The 25,716-nt window shown below is 48.5% G+C and overlaps 7 protein-coding genes across 7 annotated transcripts in view; all 7 read right to left on the bottom strand.

Moving 5' to 3' along the window:
* Positions 1-67: 67 nt before the first annotated feature.
* On the bottom strand, positions 68-2,507 carry LOC111258129 (putative pentatricopeptide repeat-containing protein At3g08820). The gene is made up of 2 exons (XM_022828814.1): positions 337-2,507; positions 68-218 (listed from the first exon to the last, which is right to left on the bottom strand). The coding sequence occupies exon 1, from the start codon at positions 2,416-2,418 to the stop codon at positions 463-465; it is 1,956 nt and encodes a 651-aa protein (XP_022684549.1). The 5' UTR covers positions 2,419-2,507; the 3' UTR covers positions 68-218; positions 337-462.
* Positions 2,508-2,604: 97 nt separating this feature from the next.
* Positions 2,605-4,204, bottom strand: LOC101766185. The gene has a single exon (XM_022828815.1). The coding sequence runs from the start codon at positions 4,183-4,185 to the stop codon at positions 2,677-2,679; it is 1,509 nt and encodes a 502-aa protein (XP_022684550.1). The 5' UTR covers positions 4,186-4,204; the 3' UTR covers positions 2,605-2,676.
* Positions 4,205-5,590: 1,386 nt separating this feature from the next.
* Positions 5,591-7,469, bottom strand: LOC101765111. Its single transcript, XM_004980075.2, has one exon. It carries the CDS (start codon positions 7,453-7,455, stop codon positions 5,782-5,784), a length of 1,674 nt encoding a protein of 557 aa, XP_004980132.1. The 5' UTR covers positions 7,456-7,469; the 3' UTR covers positions 5,591-5,781.
* A 451-nt stretch (positions 7,470-7,920) lies between these two features.
* Positions 7,921-11,970, bottom strand: LOC101766595 (pentatricopeptide repeat-containing protein At2g38420, mitochondrial-like). Its single transcript, XM_022828816.1, has 5 exons — positions 10,429-11,970; positions 10,284-10,337; positions 9,863-10,128; positions 9,247-9,459; positions 7,921-9,133 (listed from the first exon to the last, which is right to left on the bottom strand). Exon 1 carries the CDS (start codon positions 11,917-11,919, stop codon positions 10,843-10,845), a length of 1,077 nt encoding a protein of 358 aa, XP_022684551.1. The 5' UTR covers positions 11,920-11,970; the 3' UTR covers positions 7,921-9,133; positions 9,247-9,459; positions 9,863-10,128; positions 10,284-10,337; positions 10,429-10,842.
* LOC111255683 (double-stranded RNA-binding protein 8-like) lies at positions 9,361-10,477 on the bottom strand. The gene is made up of 3 exons (XM_022829170.1): positions 10,429-10,477; positions 9,863-10,128; positions 9,361-9,459 (listed from the first exon to the last, which is right to left on the bottom strand). Exons 1-3 carry the CDS (start codon positions 10,475-10,477, stop codon positions 9,361-9,363), a joined length of 414 nt encoding a protein of 137 aa, XP_022684905.1.
* A 134-nt stretch (positions 11,971-12,104) lies between the features above and the next one.
* LOC101767010 (double-stranded RNA-binding protein 8) lies at positions 12,105-18,809 on the bottom strand. The gene is made up of 4 exons (XM_004978500.4): positions 18,455-18,809; positions 14,263-14,528; positions 13,280-13,493; positions 12,105-13,174 (listed from the first exon to the last, which is right to left on the bottom strand). Exons 1-4 carry the CDS (start codon positions 18,591-18,593, stop codon positions 12,384-12,386), a joined length of 1,410 nt encoding a protein of 469 aa, XP_004978557.1. The 5' UTR covers positions 18,594-18,809; the 3' UTR covers positions 12,105-12,383.
* A 1,765-nt stretch (positions 18,810-20,574) lies between these two features.
* The window catches only part of LOC101767407 (regulatory-associated protein of TOR 2), a 10,213-nt gene continuing 5,071 nt past the window's right edge, over positions 20,575-25,716 (bottom strand). Inside the window, exons 12-23 of the mRNA XM_004978501.4 lie at positions 25,468-25,578; positions 25,027-25,380; positions 24,767-24,947; positions 24,034-24,645; positions 23,581-23,907; positions 23,357-23,477; positions 23,152-23,276; positions 22,937-23,076; positions 22,722-22,823; positions 21,938-22,023; positions 21,703-21,787; positions 20,575-21,586 (exon numbers count right to left, since the gene is read on the bottom strand). Of these exons, the coding sequence (XP_004978558.1) occupies positions 21,251-21,586; positions 21,703-21,787; positions 21,938-22,023; positions 22,722-22,823; positions 22,937-23,076; positions 23,152-23,276; positions 23,357-23,477; positions 23,581-23,907; positions 24,034-24,645; positions 24,767-24,947; positions 25,027-25,380; positions 25,468-25,578 (2,580 nt within the window). The 3' untranslated portion in view covers positions 20,575-21,250. The remainder of the gene's footprint in view (positions 21,587-21,702; positions 21,788-21,937; positions 22,024-22,721; positions 22,824-22,936; positions 23,077-23,151; positions 23,277-23,356; positions 23,478-23,580; positions 23,908-24,033; positions 24,646-24,766; positions 24,948-25,026; positions 25,381-25,467; positions 25,579-25,716) is intronic.

The raw sequence follows: 25,716 nt of genomic DNA, 5'->3' as shown, positions 1-25,716 counted from the left end.
TTCATGCAGTGCAGAGTAGTACAAGCTACAAGAGCAGAAATCTCAAAGGCATTAGCTCTGGGGGAGAGCAACCTAGTAAAGCAGGCTAAATGGTAAGATTTATCTCAGTTTACTGGGTGACAGTTCCCTTACCTTGAGACAACAAGGTAATGTGGTATATGGCACTGATGTTTCCTAGAAGGCCCATAATGCTCAATCTGACATCTGAATGGAGGAAACTGGAACATCGAGCAGAACACATTAATATAACAGATGAAACACATGAGCAAATAAACAGAAAATTATTCATTCCTTTCAGTAGAAACAATTGAATGGAAAAAGAACTATAACACCAACCTGCCTTATACTCTGCCACTTCTGTGATCCATTCACAACTCTAGCTGGTTAAAGTTTTACATCAGATGAAAATAGAGATGTTCCCTACTCTCAAGCTGCACAAAATTGCAACAAGTCGTCTGTATACTACCAATAGTCATTGCAAGAGCAATGACCATCTCTAAAGCAATGAAATCGATTGTTATCTCGAACAATAATTTCACGATTGGTTATCCTTGATATCAGCTTGATGGCCGTGTGGCAGTCACTGCAAACTCGGAGGTTTTTGGTGACCCTTATGGTCTCGCCTGGTTCAGTGGTGAGAAGGCTAAATGCAATGGCTATCTTTTCGCTATGATGCACTAGTGTGTGCTCCTTCTCTTCGTCTTCAATGTCAAACATCACCACCTCAGTAGTCGGCTTATAACCCATGATCTTCATTTCCATGCCCAATTCATCGAGCTTTTCATAAATTTTATCTGAGAGGGGATGTGACTTATCTCCGACACGGAACTCATGGACCTTACCAGCAAGTTCAACCCAGCTAGATGCAGGGACCTTCTCAACCCCACTTGCCTTCATTTCCAACCTTAGCTTTGCCGCATCCTCCCATCTTCCACTGTTAGAGTATATGTTAGAGAGCATCACATAATTCCCAGAATTCCATGGCTCCAGTTGGATGAGCTGCTTCAACACATGTTCAGCAAGGTCAGCATTCCGGTGGATCTTGCAACCACCAAGGAGTGCTCCCCACACAACCGCATTTGCCTGCATTGGCATGTCCTCAATCAGCTGATGAGCCTCCTCCAGCAACCCCGCGCGACTGAGCAGGTCAACCATACAGCCATGATGCTCGATCCTCGGGCTTATTCGGTACAACTGAGTCATGTTACGAAAATACCGCTGGCCATCCTTTACAAGGCCAGTATGCGTACAGCTGCAAAGCAATCCAATGAAGGTATTATCATTCAGTGTCATACCTGACTTCTCCATCTGACCAACAAGGGCAAACGCAATCTTCTCGTGGCCAGTCATGCCGAGCCCCAAGATCATTGCATTCCAAACAATGATGTCTCTCTTCCTCATCTGCTGGAACACCGTCCACGCTTCACCTGTGTTCCCGCACTTGGCGTACATATCTATAAGTGCAGTTCCCAGGACTGGGTTGTCAAGAACCTCATCACAGTGCAACATTCCGACAGCCCGCCGTCCCAAATCCAAAGCACCCAACCTTGTGCACGCCGAGAGAGCCCCAACCACTGTGTAACATTCTGGCCTCATTCCCTCTGCCTGCATGGCAAAGAATAGTTCCAGGGCCTCTCGCGGATGCCCACTGGAGGCGTATCCCCCAACCATAGCACCCCAGGCCACTGCATCCTTGTTCTGCATCCTGTCAAACACTGCCCTTGCCTTCTCCATCTCCCCGCATTTGACATACAAGTCCAATGCCGCAGTTGCCACAAACATGCTCCCTGCAATCCCCTCCTGCTCCGCCGCCCTCCACACGGCCTCGCCAGTCACCAAATCAGTGACACGAGCGCACGCATTCAGGACCCGGACGGCCGTGAAGCTGTCAGGGCGCATGCCACTCGCAAACGCCTTCCTCGCAACTCCAACGGCTTCCTGGACGCGCCCCGCGTCCATGTACGCGGTGATGAGCGCGGTCCATGACACGGTGCTGGGATGGAGCATTTCGTCGAACGCCTTCTGGGCGTCGTGCAAGAGGCCGCATTTTGCGTAGAGGTTGAGGAGGGAGGTGAGGACGTGGGGGTTGGAGTGGTAGGGGAGCTTGAGGGAGCGGGCGTGGAGTTGGACACCGGCGGAGTGCGGGTCCGGGAGGCGGGAGGCGGCTTTGAGCGCGAAGGGGAAGGTGAGGTGGGATGGGTTGGGAAGGAGGGAGTGGACGCGTAGGGCGTGGAGGTGCAGGCCGGTGTAAGCGAGCGTGCGTAGGAGGAGCGGGGAGAGGTCGGCGAGGAGGTCGAGGCGGAGGAGGCGGCCGTGGAGGAGCTTGACCGTGAGCGGCGGGAGGCGGTTGTTCGGACTCACGCCGGTGAGGAGGAGCCGACGGACTGCGGCGGCGGAGGCATCGACAGCACTAGACATAAAGCGGCAAGTGCCGCTGCCCGCCGGCGTGGCGTGGCGGGCTGGCGGCCTACTTCTTGCCCTTGTCAGCGTCGCAGCCCTTACCAAGACAGAAATCCAATGCGGGAGGCAGAGGCCAGAGCTCCGGAGGGATGCTTTTCCAAATAGTTTCGCCGTACCAGGGTTCAGAAAGAAATGGTAGCAATTTTCAATATGATATTCACATGATTTTGGCAATTTTTTGTTGTCTCAAAGAATCACACGAACCAATCTGTTAGCCTAGTCAACCATCACCGGCACCGGCGGTGCGTCAACGGCAACAACACACTCGACACCGTCGCCGGCTTTGTTGGCCGTCCATGGCGCAACGCACCCTTCTCTCTCCAAAGGCGCCATCGCCGGCTTTTCCTCCAGCAACACGTCATCGTCACCGCTGTTCCTCACGTACAGACTTCCGTCCTCGACGTCGTAGAGGTTGGCCGTCCTGACCTCCTGCGCCAGCGCACACGGCGCGCAGAGCAACCACTTGACGTAGTCCGCGGTGGCCGGCCGGCCGCCGCACATGGACCGGTCTCCCGGCAGCCCGAGCCGCCTCCTCATCTGCGCGCGCCAGAATCCGCCGTACAGCAGGCCGAGCACGGATAGCAGCGCGCCGGTGGCGCCGACGACGGACCCTAGCGCGGCGTCGTGGATGTTGAGCGCGGCGACGGCGAAGACAAGCACCGGCGCGGCGCAGAGCAGCGCGAACGTGAAGACGTGCACGTACATGTTCCCCAATCCCAGGCGCTCCATGTTCCACCCGAACACGCAGAACGTGCACGTCAGGGACAGCGCCGCCACCGTCGGGTCGTCGGCGAGGTCCAGCAGCCCGCCGGCCCACTCCGCCATGGCGACCGCCGCTCTGCCATTGTTGTACTGCGAGGTGGCGTTCACGGCCGTAGACTCGTCCAGCACCGCCGTGGCGTCCTCGTCGTCGGTGGAAGCCGGGAGCACGACCTTTCTGCCGAGCGGGCCGTAGACCATGTACAGGGCGGCGGCGACGGGGAAGCCGAGGCCGAGCGCCATGCACAGATTCACGGCCCAGTCCGGGCGCGTCTCGCTGCTGAAGGTCCAGAAGAGGGCGCAGTAGGCGTACTGCGCGAAGCACGTGGCGTGGAGCAGCAGAAGCACGACGGCGACGTGCATACGCTCCCACCACGGAACGGCGGCGGCGTTCTTGCAGTACACGGCGTGGAGCTCGGCGGCGTCGGCGGCGCGCCACCGGAGCAGGAGCACGAGGTGGTGGCAGAGCCGCGGATGCTGGTACACGCACATGATGGTGAAGAGCGCGTTCAGCACCTGGTTCGCCACCTCCGTCCACCGCCGGCGACGGGACGCGTCGGGCACGGCGGAGTCGAGCGCCCCCGTCATCAGCAGGAACACGAACGCGACGCCCGCGGCGACGAAGGCGAGCCAGACGAGGAGCGCGGCGTTCGTGGGGTGCCTCGCCCAGGCCTTGCACCTGGCGCGAAGGGCGCGCCAGTCCACGGTTCGCGCGAAGGCCGGCGAGCGGAGGAAGAAGTTGGCGTAGGCTGCCGGTGCGTAGGTGGCGGAGCGCGGGCGGAGGGTGGCGACGCGGCGGAGGAAGGCGTGCGGGGCGGCGACGCCGAAGCGGTGCAGCCATAGTTCTTTGGAAGGAGCTGCCCTGAGGAAGTCCAAGAACCTCTCCTTCTTCTCCTTGCCGTGGCTCTGCAGCACAGTGGCGCCATGGCTTTCGATTTGCTTTGCTGATGCCTCGTGCGGTTCCATGCCGAGCTGTGAGGGCAATGTTCAGTCAGGGCTGTGAGGGTGATCCCTCCAGCTTCCTTTAAATGAAGCTACTAATTGTACTAGATAGCTGGATGTTCTTAGTGTCCAAATTTGGCAGGTTGCTGCTGAAACTAAATCCTGGTCTTGTTGCTGATGCTTGAAACGGTCACAAGTTGTCAGCACCGGAAGTCAAGACGGGCAGGCATGGTGAATGGACCAATTCAATTCAGTACTGAGTGCGCGTGTCAGCTTAGGTTCAGTACATAGATGCAGCTCCTGCATTGTTGATGTGCAAGTCACCACAGACTTGCAGGAAGATGACGCTTCAGTGAATCAACTTTGGCATGCTGACAAGTGTTGAGGCTGCACAGGACGGACCTGGACAGAAAGCTGCGCTGCGTCCAAATATTTGGTTCCACATTATCAGTGTTGATGCTACCAAGACTTCCTGAATCTGCTCAGCACGCCAAAAAAGAAAGTTTGACAGCATGTAATCACTAATTAGGACGACGACAAATGAAATACTACTACTACTACATTGTAGATGCTTTCAGCGCACCATGTAAGACCTGCAGTTAAGAATACCATGTAAGCCTAGGCATTGGTGCGGTGCCTCGCCCAAGCCTTGCATTCTTTCTGATACACAAGACAAGAGTCAAGTGACTTCTTTTTTAAAAAAAGAAAAGAAAAGAAAAGAAAAGAAAAACGTGAGAGACTCCCTGTCAAATGTGGCGGGTTGCTTGTTGCTGATGCTTGAAACGGTCAGAAGGTTTCAGCACTGAAAAGTCAAGGCACAGTGAATGGACCGATTCAATTCAGTCTCTCTCGACTGCGCCGGCTACCTTACGTTCATGACATAGATGCAGATGCTGTATTGCTCATGACAGACTAGCTTAGCAGGAAGAAGATGACGCACCAGTGAATCAACTTTGGCCTGCTGACAAGGTTCAGTTTGAGGCTGCACAGAACGCCCATTCAGATTGGACTCAGCTGCGTCCAAATATATGGGAGGAAGGCATCAATTCGTCTTGTGGTTCCACGTGATTGGTGCACCACTGTTTTTCGTAAATATACAGAAGAGCTGCATATCTTTCGATTAAGAAGAAGAATAAACGTCTGTACAACGCGGGTCTTCCGGACGAAATGCCAACTTGCAATTACATAGAAGAAAACAACAACTGAAAAGATCACTCTAAAACAAAGCGCTAATTAGCTAGTACGCTGTGCTCCCGTTGGTAGCGGCCACCCTAAAATGGATAGGATTGGTGCGCCACTGTAAAATTAGTTTCTCAAACACAAGGATACGCATACACTGACTAAACTGAAACATGCAGAAGAACCTGTCAGAATGCATTCAATTTTTTTTTCCAAATTGCAGGTGGGCTTTACTATTTCCCATCACAAAACCTTACAAAAAACTACAGTTCCATCTAAATCTTGTGCACTTCTGTTACAAGTGTTTCTGTCATATACACCGATGAACTCAATCTAATTCATACAATCCTGATTTCACCCAAACAAAAAAGTGGAGAAAGAGGAAAGATGTAATCTACAGCCTCTAATGCACATCATACATGTCCAATTTCTTCTGCTTCTCTATAGAATGATTCCCCTCGTGTACAAAAGAATGAGCAGGGACACCAGTGTGACCATATTGATCAGTTTCTTCACCTTTTCCACTCTCCAACTTCCATCAGATGGCATACCATGACCATCTTCTTCTGTCACTGCTCGGTTTGACTCCAACAAAGCTGCATCCTCCTCCCTCACCGTCACCGATGTCAGAATCGAAGAATTGCTCATCTCACCTTGAAGAGGAACACTGCTATCGTCAGATTTATCACCCTCCAGTTGTTGCACAACCACAACCTGAACCGGTGGAGCCATGGTCGTTTCGTCATCAACAACAACCAGATGACCATTCGGCGGTGATGCCTGAGATACTATAACCGTGTCTGTTGCCCTGAAAACGTCATGATCATTGGACACTACGAGCAACGGCTTCCTGCTGTCCGCATGATCATCCTCAGCAACCTTGGAGTAGAGGATCTCGCCGTCGACATGGTACAGGTTCGCCGTGCGCACCTCCTGCGCCAGCGCCCACGGCCAGCACAAGAGCCACCGCGCGTAGTCCGTCAACGACTTGGAGCCGCAGCACGCCCTGCTCCCTGGAAGGCCAAATCTCTTCCGCATCTGGATCCTCCAGTAGCCGCCATAGAGCAGGCCGCACGCGCAGAGCAGAACGCCAGCGCCGCCGACCACGTCGCAGATGACGTAGTCGTGGATGTGCAGCGCCGAGACGCCCAGCACCCAGAGCGGCGCGAAGCACAGGAGCGCAAACGTGACGGCGTGCACGTAGGCGTTGCCGAAACCCAGCCTCTCCATGTTCCACCCGAACACGCAGAAGGTGCACGACAGGGAGAGGCACCACGTCGACGGCGCGTCGCCGCCGCAGTCAAACATGCCGCCGGCCCACTCGGGCTCAATTACAAGGTGACCAACGGGGGTGGGGTGCATTTGTGTTGCCGAGGTTGAATCGAAGAAGGCGAGCTCGTGGCACTGGCCGTCTTTTCCCAGCGGGCTGCAGACGGTGTACACGGCGGCGGCAACCGGCGCGACGACGCCGAGCACGAAGAAGCCGGCCTCGGCGAGCTCGGGGCGGGTGGCCTTGGAGTACCCCCAGTAGAGGCCGCACTGCACGTACTGGCACGCGACCGTGAGGTGCAGCAGCGCCACGACGACGGCCATGTGCACTCGATCGCGGGGGCGCGGCGCGGCGCCGGCGCCCTTGCAGTAGGCGGCGCGGAGGTCAGCGGCATCGCGGGGGCGCCAGCGGCAGAGGAGGAAGAGGTGGTGGCAGAGCGCGGGGTGCTGGTACAGGCTCATCAGCGTGAAGAGCGCGTTCAGAACCTGGACGTTGATCTCGATCCACCGGTTCCTTTCCGCCGCCGCCGGGAACGCACCGTCGAGCAGGCCGAGGAGGAGGAGCACGAACATGCCGCCGGAGACGCCGACGCAGAGCAGCCAGAGCAGCAGCGCGATGTTCATGGGGTTCTTGAGCCACTCCTTGCACGCCCGGCGGACGGAAGCCCAGTCGACGGTGGCGGTGGACGCGTCGTCGGGGTGGCCTTTCCGGCGGCAGAAGGTGGGGGTGGGGATTTCCCCGAGGCAGCAGTGCGCGCGCTGCTGCGGCATGAGGAGGTGCTCGGCGAGCGGCGGCGTGGAAGGTCGGTAGTTGGGGAGCATGGGAGAGAGCAGCGCAAGGACCATGGCGAAACGCTAGCAACAAGAGCGTGGAGAAGAGGGGAAGACACGGCGCGTGCGTTTCTTTTGTGTTGGTTTTTGTGGAAAGAGACGATGGAAGCCATCAATCTTGGGCGTCTTGAATGGTCAAAACTCGGGTGCGGACTCCTGTTCCTCCGCTGCTGCGCGGCATGTTGCCGATCCGACGGACGACGTCGATACGCTACCAAGATTACGGTTTCTTGTCCGGATCGGGGTCGGGGTGGAGCAGCCTGCGGGCCCATCGAGCAGGCCCAACCGAAAGAGTCCAGCCAAGAGTACAACAGAACATGAATGAAAGCAGCAGCAGCCGCACACAAATACTCGTGTTGTTCTTGGCATTTGGTACATAAAAATGCATGCAAATTCAGAAAGGATACCACTCTGTTTGTTTTGTGTGCCATCATAATTTCAGATAAGAGAAATTCAAATAATGAATGGCGACATTTAAGCAACAATCCAGTAACCAGGCAATTCAACCGCTCAAATCTGACACACAAAGTCTTCCTGACCACAATCTACCTACCTCTTGAACCGTGTGCGTGCACCCGGTAAAACCCGCGTTGTAACAACTTTGTTATTTTTCTTCTAAATCGAAAGATACGCAGCTCTCCTGCCTATTCACGAAAAAAAATAAACTACGTTGGTTCACATGCTCCCATCTATTCTTTCCCAGAATTCTCTCTAAACTGGAAACCCCAGTTTTTTGCATGTCGATGCACTATAAAAATTGGAAGGCCCTTACAATTGGAGTCAACCACCATAATTTATTTTATGCTCATACTATATCTCCCGTTGACTTATTTGCCTCCAGCAATGTATCTCATATATTTTGGTCTTGTTCAGACAGATTTGTCGTTCACCAAAAATACAGGCCTAGATAGGTCACAACAATTCACCACGAGGTACTTCTTGCTTTATGGTTTCTGTTTCCTCACACTGCATCATTACAGAATTGCTTGGTGGCTCCTCCTTCACATCTGTAGCACCCCCATTAAATTGCAATGCTACGTAGCCGCTCGCTGACTCCTGCTCTACACTTCTAGCTTCCATGTTAGGCTTCACCACTTCAGCGCAATTGAGCGACTCCTGTTCTATACACTTCTAGCTTCCTCATTAGGTTGGACTGTTGCAGGATCTCTGAGTGGCTCCAGTTCTATTATCCTAGCTTCCTCATCAGGTTGCAACATTACAACTTCCTTGTTAGATTGAACCATCGCAGTGTCTCTAGATAAGTCATGTTCTACTCTTCAAGCTTCCTCATAGTGTAGAAGCACTGCAATCCCCTGCTTTACACTTCTAGCTTCCTTATCAGGTTGCTGCGTTGCAGTTTCTCTAAGAAGCTCCAGTTCCACTCTTCTAGCTTCCTCGTCGAGATGCAGTATCATAGTGTCTCTGGATGGCTCCTCTGTTATTATCGTTGCTTGCATTGGGACATCAGAATCATGAACATCCCCAGCCTCCCTAGCTCCATCCTTTTCAGCATCAACAATCTGGTCGGTCTTCCTCATGAATTTCCACTTGTTCCATTTCTTTCTGCCACCACTTTTCTTGACTTTGAGTGACTTGGGGGTTTCAGTTGGCCTTTTATCTGTCTATTGAACCTCTCTTTGTCCATGAACAACAATGTACTTCGTGGCACCATTTGCACAACCTTCAGATTGACCTGCACCAAACATTGCCCAGTTATGACCCTATCCAAGTATCCAAGCAAGAGGCAAAAAGGAGGGATAATGTTTGCATACCGGAATACCCTGGATCGAATAATAAGAAACTTACCCTGGATTGCAAGAAGAGCTGTTCGGGCAGCTTTTATCTCTGCCTATTTTTTTGTTCTAGCTGCAGCACCAATGTATAGTATGCCACCAATCTCAACAGTGCATATGAAAGGAGCTACGCCTGAAGCTTGTTTAGTGCAAATATATGATGAATGGTGTAATTCATCTTCTGAGCATACTCCTGAAGAAGATTCTTGCACAGGCCAGTCTCTTGCTGCAAAGCATAGCAAGATGTATCAAAGAAACACATCAATCAAGAAGAGATATTGCGCTGCTATTCTAATTTAGTCATCCTAATTCCTAAGAACTAAATGATCTTCAGATTCTCTAAAGAAGAATACATTTGGACACAGTAACAAAAATTAATAACCATATTGTGAGCTATGCAAAGGCTCATTGTTCATAAACTGGGCAGAGGTAGCTCGCAAGCATCTTCATGACTAATTCCCTACTGTATTCAGAGGAGATCTTAGCATAACCGAGAGCTCCTCAATAATTACAATCAGGCAAAAGAGCATTACTGAATTTGGGGAAATGCCATGAAATCCAAAAAAACATTCATTATTGCAACAATATCGGCACAAACATGTAACTATGTGCACAAAGCAGCAACTTACTACTGCTGGGATGCTTTTGGTTTCAGTTGCTGGAACAGACTTGACTATCTCCATAAGCGCAACTTCAGCGGCCGACTGTTCTGCAGCTTTTCGGCTGAAGAATCCAGGCAGGGAATCATACTTGGTGTTGTTAATGACAACTGTGGACTTGAAGATTGGTTCATGGGACGGGCCCTCTTTGAGGGTATGGTACTCTTGGGTTGGAAGACCAGCTTTCTGTGCATATTCTTGCAAGCGGCTCTTGAATACGTAGCAATTCTCAACCCCTGTGCCAAATCAAGCATACAACAGCTAAGAAAACGGCAGTACTGAAATGTTGGTGACAAAAAGAGCAGAAATTTGGAATCAACTATTCTGGAAGCCTCCGGTAGGTAGTGATAAATAGAAAAAAAAAATCTGATGTCGTAAATAAATTACTTACAAATGGTGAAGCTGTGTTCCGGACGGCTTGGTAACTGTATGAAGTGACGAGGTGCTAGCAAAGATCATCCATGAAATTGAGTGAATCGACAACAGCCAGATGGGTTTGATGAGAGGCGGAAGGGAGGAAGGTTGGGGAAACTTACTGATTCCGACGGGGGCGGCAGCGACGTTGGGCGCAGGGGCGAGGTTCATGCCGGCATCGTGCGGCGCCTCGAAGTTTGGGGTGAGGGTTCCCTGTGGCGTTTCTAGGGGATCGGCGTGCGTGGTTCTAGCATTTTTTTTAGCTATTCGTGTTTTCTCTCAATGGCAAGAGGGTCCCACGGAACGGTGGTGCCCATGTGTCAGTTACCGGTAACCAATGGAGAGCATCACCGGCTGTTTCTTCGGAGATTGTGTAGGCTGAAGAGGGAAGAGCAGCAGGGGAGCAGAGCAGAGAGGAGGCTGAGGCCACCTCGCCGGCCGGAGACGCACGGGCAAACTGGCACTGTAAATGCACCGCAGGCATGCTACTTACTAGGAATTATTGCAGGTAGCAGTAGAGTACAAACTTCATCGCCTCATCGTTCGGTGCCCGGTTGCAAGGACGTCGGCGTCTCGCCGACCACTACGGCGACGGCCTCCGCGCAAGGAGCCTCGCCACACAACGCTCCTTCTCCTCCTATGAGATGCTCAAACGCCGATGCATCCAACTGGGCAGTGCAGCCGTCACGCAGGATGTCCTCCAGCAGCAGCCCCCGCGCCCGCGCGAGGTGACCGCCGCCACGCAGCGCGCCAGCCAGCTCCGACAGCGCCGGCGCGTCCCACCGCAGGCCCCGCCTGACGGCCTCCCGCGCCACCTCCCTCGCCGCTTCCACGTCCCCAGCAGCGACGCACCCGGCGACCACGACGCCGAACGTCGTCACGCCGGGCGGGCACCCCGCGCGCTCCATGCACGCCAGCATCCGGCGCGCGCCGGCCAGGTCCCCCTTGTCGCACAGCGCGCCGACGTAGACATCGTAGACGCGCGCCCCCGGCACGAGCCCCCGCAGGAGCATTTCGTCGAACGCCTCCTCGACGGCGTCGAACGATCCCTCCTCGCGGAAGGCGCGGAGCACGCGCTCGAACTCCGGGAGCCCCGGGGCCACCCCGTCGGCGTCCATCTGCCTAGCCACGACCTCGTACGCCTCGGCCGCCATCCCCTCCCGCAGGAGCGCGTCGAGGACGGCGCGGTGGTCCGACTGGATCGGTGACACGCCCCACCGGCGCATGTCGTCCAGGAACGCCAGCGCGTGCCGAGCGGCAGGGGCGCAGTGGCAGAGGGAGGCGAGGACCGCGCGGCAGTGGCGCGGGTCCGGGTCGAGGAGGAGGGCGGGCATGCAGCGCAGGAGGTCGGCGGCGGCGGTGGGTCGCCGGGCGCGGCAGAGCGCGGATGTGAGGATGCGGAAGGTGGTGGCGTCGGGGGCGGCGTGCGGCGCGGCGCGGAGGAGGAGGGAGGGGGCGACGCGGAGGAACGTCGGGGAAGACTTGGTGGGGGAGCAGAGCGCGGCGAGGAGGGAGTTGAGGGCGCGGGTCGTGCAGCGGGCGGTGGAGACGAGGGCGGCGGCGGCGGCGAAGCGACCGTGGCGCGCGAGGGTCGCCAGCAAGCGGTCTTCCATCTGCTCTCTCACGTTGGACTTTGGATACTCTTTTGTTGGTATAAAGGAAATCCATGCGCTTGGGATTTGTTTATTTGGTGCTGCACATAGAGCAGAGCTGAGCAGGGGTGGTGAATGGTGAATACATTCTCTTGCTGGACATTTTCATTTTCAGGTGCATAATGCATGCAAATCATAACTTGAGGTAAGGGAAATCCAAATAATTCTCTTGCTGGACATTTTCATTTTCAGGTATTTGGTGCATAATAATGCATGCAAATCATAACTTGAGGTAAGAGGAATCCAAATAATCCAAGGGCGACATTTAAGCAACCATCCAGAAAACAGATCATGCTACTCAAATCTGACACGCAATTTATTTTATGCTCATATATCTCCCGTGGACCTATTTGCCTCCAGTAATGCATCTCATACATTTTGCTCTTCTTCTTCGGACAGATTTCCTGATCTCCAAAAATACATCCCTAGTTAGGTTGCACTAACTCACCACTTTGAGGTGCTTCTTGCTTTATGGTTTCTGTTTCCTCACGCTGCATCATTGCAGTATTGCTTGGCAGCTCCTCCTTCGCATCTGTAGCACTCCCATTAAATTGCAATGCTACATAGGCGCTCGCTGACTCCTGCTCTGCACTTCTAGCTTCCATGTTAGGCTTCACCACTTCAGCGATATTGAGTGGCTCCTGTTCTACACTTCTAGCTTCCTCATTAGGTTGGACCGTTGCAGGATCTCTGGGTGCCTCCAGTTCTATCATCCTAGCTTCCTCATCAGATTGCAACATTACAACTTCCTTGTTAGATTCAACCATTGCAGTGTCTCTAGATAAGTCATGTTCTACTCTTATAGCTTCCTCGGAGTGTAGAAGCATTGCAAGCCCCTGCTTTACACTTATAGCTTCCTCATCAGGTTGCTGAGTTGCCGTACCTCTAAGAAGCTCCAGTTCCACTCTTCTAGCCTCCCCGTCAAGATGCAGCATTATACTGTCTCTGGATGGCTCCTCTGTTATTATTGTTGCCTGCATCGGGACATCAGAATCATGAACATCCCCAACCTCCCTAGTTCCATCCTTTTCAGCATCAACAATCTGGTCGGTCTTCCTCATGAATTTACGCTTATTCCATTTCTTTCTGCCACCACTTTTCTTGACTTTGAGCGATTTGGGGGTTTCAGTTGGCTTTTTATCTGTCTCTTTAACCTCCCTTTGTCCAGGAACAACAATATACTTCGTGGCACCATTCGCACAACCTTCTGATTGACCTGCACCAAACATTGCCCATTTGTGACCCTATCCAAGCAAGAGCCAGAAAGGAGGGATAATGTTTGCATACCGAAAGACCCTGGATCGAATAATAAGAAACTTACCCTGGATTGCAAGAAGAGCTGTTCGGGCAGCTTTTATCTCTGCTTCCTTCTTTGTTCTAGCTGCAGCACCAATGTATTGTATGCCACCAATCTCAACAGTGCATATGAAAGGAGCTACGCCTGAAGCTTGTTTAGTGCAAATATATGATGGAATGGCGTAATTCATCTTCTGAGCGTACTCCTGAAGAAGATTCTTGCACAGGCCAGTCTCTTGCTGCAAAGCATAGTAAGATGTATCAAAGAAACACATCAATCAAGAAGAGATACTGTGCTGCTATGCTAATTTAGTCATCCTGATTCCTAAGAACTAAAGGACCTTCATATTCTCTAAAGAATACCTTTGGACACGGTAATAGAATTTAATAGCCATACTGTGAGCTATGCATGGCTCATGGTTCATAAATTGGGCAGAACAAGCTCGCAAGCATCTTCATGACTAATTCCCTACTATATTCAGAGGAGACTTTAGCATAATCGAGTGCTTCAATAGTTACAATTAGACAAAAGAACATTATTGAATTTGGGGAAATTCCATGAAACCTATAACAAACTTTCGTGATTGTACTCGGGTACTGCTAGAAGTCCACAGATAAACTAATTAACATTACTTGAAAAGCTAACAACAGAAAGGAACATTTTATTAGCATCCTTCCAATACATTCCCATGGCAAGTTAATAGAACATCAGATATTTTCACATGAGTAGAAATAGAAGTGTAGAAAGTCTAGTACAGATAAACATATGTAATTTAAAGAAGCATGTAAATGTCATTCTAGGCTAATAGTTAATGAGTCAGTTCCCTTTTTCCAAAGCACAAATTGACAAAAGAATGCAAATCACCACTCATTCACATACACCTTCAAGTTCAAGGAATGAAAAGACTTTCTTGTTGGAGGCTGAATAAATTTGTATAAAACTTAGAATCTTTACTTGTTTAGCAACAATATCAAACATGTAACTACGTGCAGAAACAAGTAACTTACTACTGCTGGGATGTTTTTGGCTTCAGTTGCTGGAACAGACTTGACTATCTCCATAAGCGCAACTTCAGCGGCCGACTGTTCTGCAGCCTTTCGGCTGAAGAATCCAGGCAGGGAATCATACTTGGTGTTGTTAACGACCACTGTGGACTTGAAGATTGGTTCATGGGACGGGCCCTCTTTGAGGGTATGGTACTCTGGGGTTGGAAGACCAGCTTTCTGCGCATACTCTTGCAAGCGGCTCTTGAATACATAGCAATTCTCAACCCCTGTGCCAAATCAAGCATACAACAGATAAGAAAACGGTAGTATTGTACTGTTGGTGAAAAAAGAACAGAAATTCGGAATGAAGTATTCTGGAAGCCTCCAGCAGGATGGATTAACAAGCTTTTGGTAATAAACTAGAAAGTTGGCACGGCGATGCCGCGCCCAGTTGGATCAGGCCAGTTTGATTGCTTGGTTTCCATTTTCTCGATGTCCTTCTAATGATGCTACTTGTCAAGAAAACGTAGATCAACCAAGAGACTATTTTTGATAAAGCAGTGCCAGTAGCTTTGTTTTGAAGAGTAGTGTTAGTAGCTTTATTTTCTGGGCTGCAATGCTGCCTGGTAAGGCTATTGCTTTATGATTTTGAATGCCGGCCTGTTAAGAAAAATATGGTGGAGTATTTAGCATTGAGGATCGGAATTTTGTTGTCATTATAGTGCTTCGTGAGGTTGGAAGTATATTTCTGCAGACATTTGTATTCGAGTGTGGTATACATATGTACACGTGTACCACAACTTGCAGCAAGATTTAGCACGCAACGACTGGTTTGGATGTTGTGTCAAACAGCATCACATTATTGTTGCATCTTTCAGGATCATATGCCTCCAACTGCATTATAGAAGTAAACTTAGAGCAGGAGACAGTAATTTGCATGTCCACTTTATAAAATATCCCATGGCCGATACAGGGAACCAAAGCATAGAGGAGATAGCAATTTGAATGTCCACTTTATAAAATATATATCACATGGTCAATGCAGGGAACCAATTTGGATTTGGAGGATATCTTTTTAGGTTTCCTTTCTTTTTTAATTATAGCTAAGTTTCAAAAGCAAAGGTGAAAAGTGGCTGTGAGAAACTGTGACGACACTGCCACACTGGTAGTAGATCTTTGCCTGCTTTCTTCCGTGGTCAGCAGTGGCAGTCTCAGCTTTTGACATTCTTTGAGGTCATGCGTGTAAAAAATCTATCCTTATCGCCAACAATCCAGAAAGGATCAAAATTGCATTTTTCCATAAACCTAGTATAATTAGCTTCCAGAATAAGATCACAGAGTGCTGGTTATTCATCATTCAAAAATCACAACTGGGCATTGCTCAACATTGGAATCTAAAGATCATGGCAGTGCAGTTAAATGCAGGGACCAAAAGGAAAAGCTATGAATAACTTGATATCATCACGAATGGTCACAGTAACCATTTTTTTAGTTTGATTTTAGGTGGATTAAGGTTCACATTCTAAGAACTTGATGCAAAAAATATAGTTTATTATTTAGTTACGTTTGCCACGACATCATTGTAGCTGGAGTTAAAATGATATATATACCAAAAGAGTATTTGATAGTGGTTACATGTCATGAAACTCTTATCAGTGTAATATAATATTTTAAAACATAACAGTGTGTGACAAAAAAAGGTTTATGATGCACATGGCCATTTGAATTTGAATGTGAAAATTCAAAAACTCTGGCAGCTCACGCACAACTAAGAACTTAGCTTGCGCATAATAGTGTCATAGCCATGTACCGGTGACCACCTGCAACCACCAACTCCATTAAGAAAATTGAGCCAGAGTGCCTCTCTAGTACCCCATCAAAATACAACCAGGACAGGATCTTTAAGAAACTTGACGCTCCTTAGCAATTCAGCATATAGATCACTGTGCATATTCATAGATTCAAAGTTCGTATTTATATGTACTGAATGCTAATTGTAGCCCTTAGTGCAGTATAGAAACATGTTTCTATAAGCCTACAAAATGGGGTTTTGTCTGTCCTATGATTACGATAAAAATGGGATCACACTATAAATCAAGATAACACAAATTATTTATGTTTCTGCCATCCCAATTCCTTCATTAGAAATCACAAATCAGTGACGAATCACAAGTATATGTAACAAAACTGTCAACCTAAGAATAATCATTTGTCATTAACAAAGTTATAGCATCTTAACAAAATTAATGAGCCTAAATTATCGTTCATGTACATATTTAACCGAGTGTAGTTTAAATTGAGATCATATCATACTAAACTTACAACAATTAACAAATGCTATAGAACCAGATGATCATTGGCCAATTAACAACCACAGTACTACTGGTTAGGCAGCCCTCAAGGAACTGCTTGCATTTGTTCCTGAGTGTTATGGACTACATTGAAACCATTATATTTTTTCTCAGCGTAGAAGGCAACCTATAGGGGTTGATTAAATTATTCTCACTTTTAAGTTCCAAAGGTAAATTATAAATCTAATTGCAGATATCATTTTACTCAGTGCATGAGTATTGAGTAGGAGTGCTTCAGTTACCTTTTCAGGATGCAAAATAGTTACATTCCTGTTAAATATTTGTTTGTTGATTTACCTACATCAAATCAAATGAACAGATCGAGTTGATTAGGCCATGTAAGACCAGATTTCAAGAAAGTAAGATTCTGATTTCTGTGCTGCAGACTGAGGGGATGGTAGAACCTACAGGTATGAGTGTTAGTTTCAGCAGCTCAACCTGAAATCTTAAAGTATGGCTGACAAGGTTACAGTAACTAAGATTTTAGCTAGGCTTAAAAAAAGGAAATTACAATTGAAACATATCATCTTCAATTTATGCATACCAGGAAGGAGTTGAAGCATGAATGGAAATTGTTAGAAAACTATACTAAAATAAACATTAGATAATCTAATTGCAAATGTAAAATTTGACAACAATGATTTTTTTCCTTTATCAAATGTCAAGCAGTAGCATATGAACGAAACTCAGTGTAAAGATAAGTACTTTGATTTATGTTGACCTGCAAGGGCATAACCAGGATTTGAGCATGGGGGGGCCAAGACACCAAACAAAAAACGATCTCATAAAAAACGATCTCATATGTATGGATGACAAAGTTATTTTACAAATGAGAGTGCCAAACAATATATTCAATCGTATATGTAGAAAATGGGCCATCCTACATGTTGCCATGTAATAGCGGTTAATTAGGTTATATGATCCGAATATACATAGATTGATTACGCATTGATGCTACTAATTGTGATCATTGATCGAGCACTTGTAAAAGAATCTCGGATAACAGAGAATAAAGATGGGTTTGGTGACAAAAAAATTGCATATGAGTAATTTTTTGCTTTAAAATAGCATGAAACACTAAAACATGAAATATTAGAAGAAAGCTACAAGTCCATTATATTGTTTTTTCTCGGACTATCTGGATGCTGGAAGGCTAGAACGAATCATTGGGCTGGTGGGCTGATGATACTTTGGACTAATTGTATGTCTTGTTGCTTAACAGGGACTCTAACCCTATAATTAGCAAAATGATTTAGGAGCTCCTGTGGGGTGTACACGGCCGCATTAGGGGGGCCAGGCCCCTGCGTGCCCCCCCTGTGGCTCCGCCCCTGTAGACCTGCATATAGATGGATATTTATCTGTTTATATCGCCATCATATTTCATTTTGAGACCTTTCGCTAGACTTTTTGCTTTTAATTTCCCATTGTGAAAGGTTCTGAAGGCAGCCTCACTATTTTTTGCAGAGATGTAAAAAACAAATTTAATTGCAATGACAAAGATTTGCTACTGCGGTGTAACAAAGAAGAATTGGATTTCTCAAAATGAGAGCTTGCTGCTTGGCAGGTCAACAAATGAGTATCTCATGTGCAGTAAATGAGCATTTTAAATGCAACGGCTGCAAGCACTGGTCATCGTTCAAGAAATTAGACGGTAAAAGTCCTAGTGCACTATAAATCAGAGGAAAGCATATACATCCTAGCAAATAGCAATTACGTGCACACTACTGAGAGTGAGAGAGGAATTACTGAGAGGGGAGAGAGAAAATTCGGATGCAGCGACGATAATCAGCTGGAAAAGCGGCATTACTGAGAGGGAGAGGGGAATAACTGAGAGGGCGAGAGGAATTTTGGAGGCAATTTACTTGGTGGGCGTCGAAATCCCGCTCGATTGAGATCGATTCTTTGGTCGGGGGATGGAGTTCCAGTTCCTGGGACCAGCTGTGCGCCGCCGCGCCCCGCCGCGCCCGCCGTGCGCGCGTCCGCGCACCACGCGCTAGCCATAACCAGGCGCCGCGCCTCGCGCTTGCCGCCGTTGGCCTGCGCTCGCCGCTAACCCCGCCCAGGCCCAGCCTCGCACTCGCCGCTCGCTGCGCGCTCCTGGCTCCCGCTCGGCTAGCGCCGTCGTAGGAGGAGAAAGGTGCGGGGGGCAGGGCAGGCGCAGGGCGCGGAGGCCAGCGGGCGGCACGGTAGCAGGCGGGGAGTGGAGGGCGCTTGCGAGAGGAGAGGCGGAGGCGGCCGGAGGGGATGAGGTCGCGGGTCCGCGACGATTCGAGAGGAACCGGGTTTGCGAGTTAACGGGCGTGAGATCCGAACCGATCGGCATCAGACGGTCTCTATTGCGAGCTGGGCAGATCCGACGGCATACGGGTTAACGGGCAACGTGGACCCGTTGCCCGAGAAAGTAGGCAATGTCGTAAATTTCGTCAAAAATGGTTAGGCTGTGTTCCTGACGGCTATCGAGTATCGCGCTACCAAAATTATCCAGGAATAGAATTGAGCGAATGGGCGAGGGTTAGATGGGTTTAGTAGGTGGGGCAGCATCAGGCGGCGTTACAATTCCATCATCCATAATTTACCCCGCCGCCACCTCGAAGTGAATGGTGAGTTAGGGTGAAGAGGGCTCTGTGTGTCTGGCGTTTCTAGGAGTTTGGCGTGCATGATTCTAGCATTTTTTTTTTTGGTAGTGCTTCGTGTTTTCTCTCGATGGCAAGTTAATCCCACCGTATGGTGGTGCTAAGGTGTCAGTTACCGAGTGACCTATGGAGCATCCATCACCGGCTATTTCTTCAGAGATTGTGTAAGCTGAAGAGAGAAGTAGAGAGCATAGAGCGGAGCTAAGGTCACCTCGTCGGAGAAGGGAGACGGCCAAGACACACGGGCGTACTAACACTGTAAATACACCACAGGCCTGCTAATTGCTATGAATTATTGCATATAACAGTGGAGTACAAGCTTCGTCGTCAGCCGCCCGACTGCAAGGATGTCGGCGTCTCGCCGCCGACCACTACGGTAGCCTCGGCGCGCGCCAGCCAGCCCCCTCGGCACGATCCCGCGCAGGAGCATATCATCGAACGCCTCCACGACGGCATCGAACGATCCCTTCTCGCGGAAGGCGCGGAGCACGCGCTCAAACTCCGGGAGCCCCTGGGCCACACCGTCGGCGTCCATCTGCCTCGCCACGACCTCGTACGCCTCGGCCGCCATCCCCTCCCGCAGGAGCACATCGAGGACGGCGTGGTGGTCCGACCGGCCCGGCGACACGCCCCACCGGCCCATGTCGTCCAGGAACGCTAGCACGTCGCGAGCGGGCGCGCACTGGCAGAGGGAGGCGAGGACCGCGCGGCAGTGGCGCGGGTCCAGGTCTAGGAGGAGGCCGGGCATGCAGCGCATGAGTTCGACGGCGGCGGTGGGTCGCCGGGCACGGCAAAGCGCGGAGGTGAGGATGTGGAAAGTGGTGGCGTCGGGGGCGGCGATCGGCGCGGAGGAACGCCGGGGAAGATGAGGACGAGCAGAGCGCGGCGAGGAGGGAGTTGAGGGCGCGGGTCGTGCAGCTGGCGGTGGATAGAAGGGCGGCGGCGAAGCGGCCGTGGCGCGCGAGGGTCGCCAGCAGGCAGTCGGGGCAGGTCCGCGAAACGAGCGGGCGGCGCGAGCTCATCTGCTCGGCTCTCACTCTCCAATCTGTCAATCCCCACTGCAACAGCAAGCCTTATGTCCACCACACCACACTAGGCTAAGGAGACTGAAGAAAACAATGGCAGAGCCGGATGCAGCTCTTGTTTATTGCAATCACTATAAAAAAATCCTGTGAACTCTGAAGCTAAGCCCAAGCCCAAGTGCGCATTGCCAATGGGCAGGCAGCTGATCACTCATCAGTCCACTCACGGATCCAGTGATCAGCACAGAGAACCACTAGTTACAACTTACATGGATCAATGGATGGATCCATGCTTCTTTTCCTTACTTTCACTTCTAGAATGAAAGATACACAGGGAAAAAATACATTGCCTGACAACTGTACAAACACGATTCATATTTACAAATGGACAATCTGTCCGGTGATTACAATACAAGCAGCACAAAGATTCGTTCATGCAGGCCACACTAATCACATCTAGCGCTATATTAGCAGGACGAATGCCTCTATCTATTCAACAACATCCATCTGTGAATACAGGAGACATGTGCATGCATTCTATTTCTACCTGGGCCCGTATGCACAACCCCACTTGCCCAGGCAGCAGCAGCCCCTACCACACCTGATTTATGGTATCAACCACCTCCAAACCTTTTTACAGTTGGCAAAAGCAAAGGAGCGGACAAACCCGAATGAGGTGACTATTTACATTTCGGTTAACCTAGGTATGATTAATTTATTTGGGGGAAGCCTCCAAGTTCGATGACAGGGGTAGGGCTTAACAAACCTTCTGCAAGGAGGCTAATGAATCTTGGCTTCATTGTATCTCACAAACTGCACTGCACACATCGTCCAACAGGCAATATGCACCGAGAGCCCCGATCATATCACCACCATGTCGGTGACCAGGCTTCACATCTTTTGGATCTTGTAGCTGGACCATGGCGTGGACCCATCGCTTGGCCAAAAACATAAGGCCTACTGGTTTCATTGTTGATGCATGTCAAGAGATGTAGACCTCACCTTACTTGTAATTTTCCTCAGCATAGATGGAGACTAGAGCATTATCACCAGCACCAGCGGCCAAGAGTGACTTGTACAGGTGGAAAGAAAGGCAGTTTACGCTCCCTATTCTTTGGCCCATAAATGACGGCTGGTACCGAATTATCGTCAACTGCTCTCCTTCAAGACTGAACACTTTAATCATCTGCTTGGCTGAGCCACTTGCAACAACTGGGGCATGCCGATGAACAGCTAAGGCTGTAAGGGAACCCCTGTGTGCCTCAATAGTCAGGTAGGGCTCAGCTGCCCTTCTAACATCAAGAAATTGAATGTCTCCAGCTTGAGATGCACTTACAATCTGTGATACCATAAATGATAGAAAAGGGAGCCTTGTAAAGCTTTGAGCAAGCCCACAGTTGCTTCAACAGCAGAGAATTAAAAAACATAGCAATGCAAAGAAGTGGTAGTATTTACCTTGTATGGATCAAACCCAGGCTGAAACCCTATGCCCACAACCTTTTCCGTTCTTGGGGCATGTGGCCTCGCCATATAGATGAGCCTACAGTATAAGAAAAGAATATTCAGAGCAAAAAAAACAAAGATTTAAGTAAGCAGAAAAGGAAGAGGAAGGAGGACATTGGATAGGGCGCATACAACATATGCGTGGTATGCTGGCACAATGACAGGATGTAGATACTACTGTACTTACCTATCAGGAGAACGAACATCAAATATCCTGACAGAACCATCAGTAAAACCAGCAGCAAAATGTCCAGAGCGGACCTGAGATGCAGACTGAAACAGATGCAACAAGCAAAGGTCATGCTCAAGAACAGACGATGCAAACAAGATCAACATAAAACTTGCAGCATAGCAAGAATCAAATACTTAAAGCAGTCAAACAGCTAATTTCATGCCTACGGAATGAAAATACACGTGTTCTTGAGAAACAATCTTTCAATACGTTACAGGAGAATAACAAGATAAAGTTGTTAGGCCATTACACAGGAGCAGAGTACTTAGTTTTTTAGTAAAAAAAAAACATAGTTTAAGACACGACAGGAGCAAATCCTAGATTTGCCTCTTGCTCTTTCTCACATTGTCAACCTAATTGGGAGAAGTTGACAACCATACAGGAAGCAACACAAAAAGCAACTTTCACTCATAAAAACTCAGCGATTTCAATTGCACACAATTACTACTTTACTAGGAGTCTAGGAGGACGCATATGCAAAATATGCATGCATTACTGTTGTTAACTTAAATATCAAATACAAACCCTCGATTATATGATTACATGGTAATGTTGCAAGTGATTAATATAAAACAGGAACATCAAGTATACAGCATGAACCGCATAACAGAAAACAGAATCACAGATCTATGGTTATTTCCACGGTGACTAAGTGCAAGATAGCCTAGTCAAATCACAGAAAGATGTTCTTGAATTCATATTTGAATTACTCAGACAGTACATGGCAACAAGAACTTACCAGTGCAGAAATTGCACTATCACCAGATGACTGCATGGTGTTGAGAAGTTGTTCTTTATCAAGATCCCATATCAGGATAGAAGACATGTCACCAGATGCATACTATTGGGCAACAAAAGGAAGCAAGTAACCAGATGTATTAGAAGTTAGAACAACCTAAAATGCATAAAATAAAAACCGAGGTCCGAACGACTGGGAAAATAACAGAATAGTACCAGATAACCAGATTGCTGCTGCCAGTCGATCACAATACTGCGACCAGCAGCTCGATGACCCTGAACCGATGAGAAAGCAGTTACAAGTTTTTGTCCTCCACTTTGAGTAAAATTTTTCCATATGCGTACATTTCCATCACCTGCAACATGAAAATTAGATAGTGCAATGGCAGAAGATAAGTATAAAAGGAAAAACATAGAGAAGAGAGGCATACTTGAGGCAGCTAAAAGCAAGCTCTCATCAAGCTCATTGATAAGCAAGAGTTTAGATAGCCCTCTTTCGGACAACTTATGGTTTTGAAAAGAGTTCACTGGTAGCGCATCATCATAGTTCCACACTCTGACATGAGACAGAACTTTAGCACAACTGCAGCAGTGCATTTCAAGCACTAGAATTTTAAATTGCAATAATAATTTCACCTTATTTGCTCATTTTCATCAGCTGCGATGACGATTGGAGAGAATGGCAACAATAATGCTGCTTTTGTACCCGTCTCAAACCTTGTATCCCAACTAGCAATTTGACTTGTCATCTTGCAAGCTGCTATTCCCACGGTCAGCAACAAGAAAAAACAACAGATAAATAAGCCAGAGTATCAATAACAATAATGTAATGCAGATCAATGTATTATCTGGCCACGTACAGGATCGCTGGCACTTAGCAATGCAACCTAATGCAATTTGTTCTCTCTCTTCTCTTCTAGCATTGGCTTCTTCATTATCGTCAGAACCAGTTAAAAGTGGCCTAGAGAAGTGACCACAACTCCAGTTGTAGATTGTTGATTGGGGAAGTATACTTAGTTCAGCATTACTGGGAGCCGCAACAGAGCTTAAAAGGGGACCAGCTAAGCCCTCAGGTGAATTCATAGGATGTGGTTTGAACTCCATAGAACACACTCGGCGTAATCCTGTAAGATAATCATGCTGAGGGGGGCTAACAGGAGGCGTCCTAAATGCAATTGAGAAGTTTCGTGCAAAATATTGGAAGACTCATTCAATAATTATTGACTTTCCCTCAACAACCAGTGCACAATACTAAGGTGTTCCAACCTCCAAGCATAGCAAGGAAAGTGAGTGATTACAAGTTTACAACTTACCAGAATTCATATCAAACCAGGAAGAAGAGCGTGCCATGCCAAAGTTTGATGGAGGTGCAGATGTCTCTCCTTGATGTGTACCTCCACTGTTAAATCTACTATTTTTCATTACCACTTGCTCAACACCTATAAGGGACAGTGCTCTCCGACCAATAGTTGCAATTCTTGGGTAAGGATCTTTAGCAACAGAACACATAGTCGATATAAATTGAGAATAAATGCCACTATCAACAGGTCTCGATCTGTTGTAGCTGAGACCACCATTACTTGCATTCTCTTTCAGTAATATGCCTGAATCAGAGTGTTGGGAAGAATCATCTGACTGGGGAGAGCCATGCATGATACTGCTTGTTGCAATCGGGCTGCTCGTAGAAATTCTTGCATCACGGCCAGTGGCACTGCTATCACTGCCAACCCTTAGCACAGGACCAATATGAGAAGCAAGGCCACTGCTGCCTTGTCGAATGTTGTTGGAACTGTAGACATTGTTTGGACTGCTTATATTGGCTAGTGACGGCAGCGACTTCAGCAATGAATTGGTTTGAGGTTTCCAATACTCAGCAGCAACAGATTTGAGATACTTATTGTGACCCAATGCAAACCGAGTAAGCGCTGGAAAAAAATAATCAGTTCAACTCAAAATGGTTTCCAAAAGGTTACAAAAGAATATTCTATGTTCGACACAATAAAAAAAATATTATATGAAAAACGATATACTTTCTAATGCACATACCTATAGCAACCTCAGATCTAACAAGGGGGCTACCATCTGAAGAGACCTGCAGAAGGCTTCGAACGACATTTATTTCAGCTTTTAATTTCTCGTCATCATCAGAATCATCATCAACACCGTTTAATGATGTTGATCCCATATCCAGGAGATTCCCTAATGCAAAAACAGCAGAAGCTCTGACCTGGCAAGACCAAAATATTGATTAAATATCTTGTGAAGTAAGCGAAGGGGAGAACAGATGAAATATGAAGGCATTGTACCTCAGGTTGTGTCTCTGCTAACAAAAAAGCTACAATTTCTGGTGCATTTGATTGCAGACCAAGTAACCGAGCCTCAGGGAAATCTTCCCAGAGTTTGCCAAGGCATAAACAAAGCCACTGCAAAAGCAAAGGTTCTGTCTGTGCATCATGAGGATTTTCAGGTTGCAGATGTCTCAGGCAAACATCTATAAGACCTGCATTAATACAGGCCTCTTGACCCCTTCTATGCCCATCCACAATAACTGCTAAAACAAAAGCAGCCATTGCACGCTGCTCTGGGTAAGCATCCAAACTGTCGAGAAACCTGATAAAATATGCATGTCCTCCATCTTTAACCAAGTCAACCTGGCACGACTGTCATTCAGGGAAAAGCATAAAGGTTAAACACCTGAACCTTATATTACAATGGAACTTCAAAAGATTCCATAGAAGAGTGCATACCTTATCAAGAGAGAGAATTTTTGTCCATATGAACACAAGAATTTGACGCAACTCCATTGCACTTGTTTGAAGCAGTTTGAGCACATAAGGGAAGATTCCAACAGACAGGGCCTAAAACATTGATGCAAAGCGGTTTGTACACATCAGAGCATAAATAACTAACACTTGTAGAAAGGTACATGCAGAAGAGTTCAACTACAAACCAAATCAACTGCCCATGGTCCCATGTCAAGAAACCTTCCAGCAGAA

The sequence above is a fragment of the Setaria italica genome, chromosome VIII (assembly GCF_000263155.2).
Source record: "Setaria italica strain Yugu1 chromosome VIII, Setaria_italica_v2.0, whole genome shotgun sequence".
Taxonomy (NCBI): Eukaryota; Viridiplantae; Streptophyta; class Magnoliopsida; order Poales; family Poaceae; genus Setaria; species Setaria italica.
This window is presented reverse-complemented; position numbering and strand designations above follow the sequence as displayed.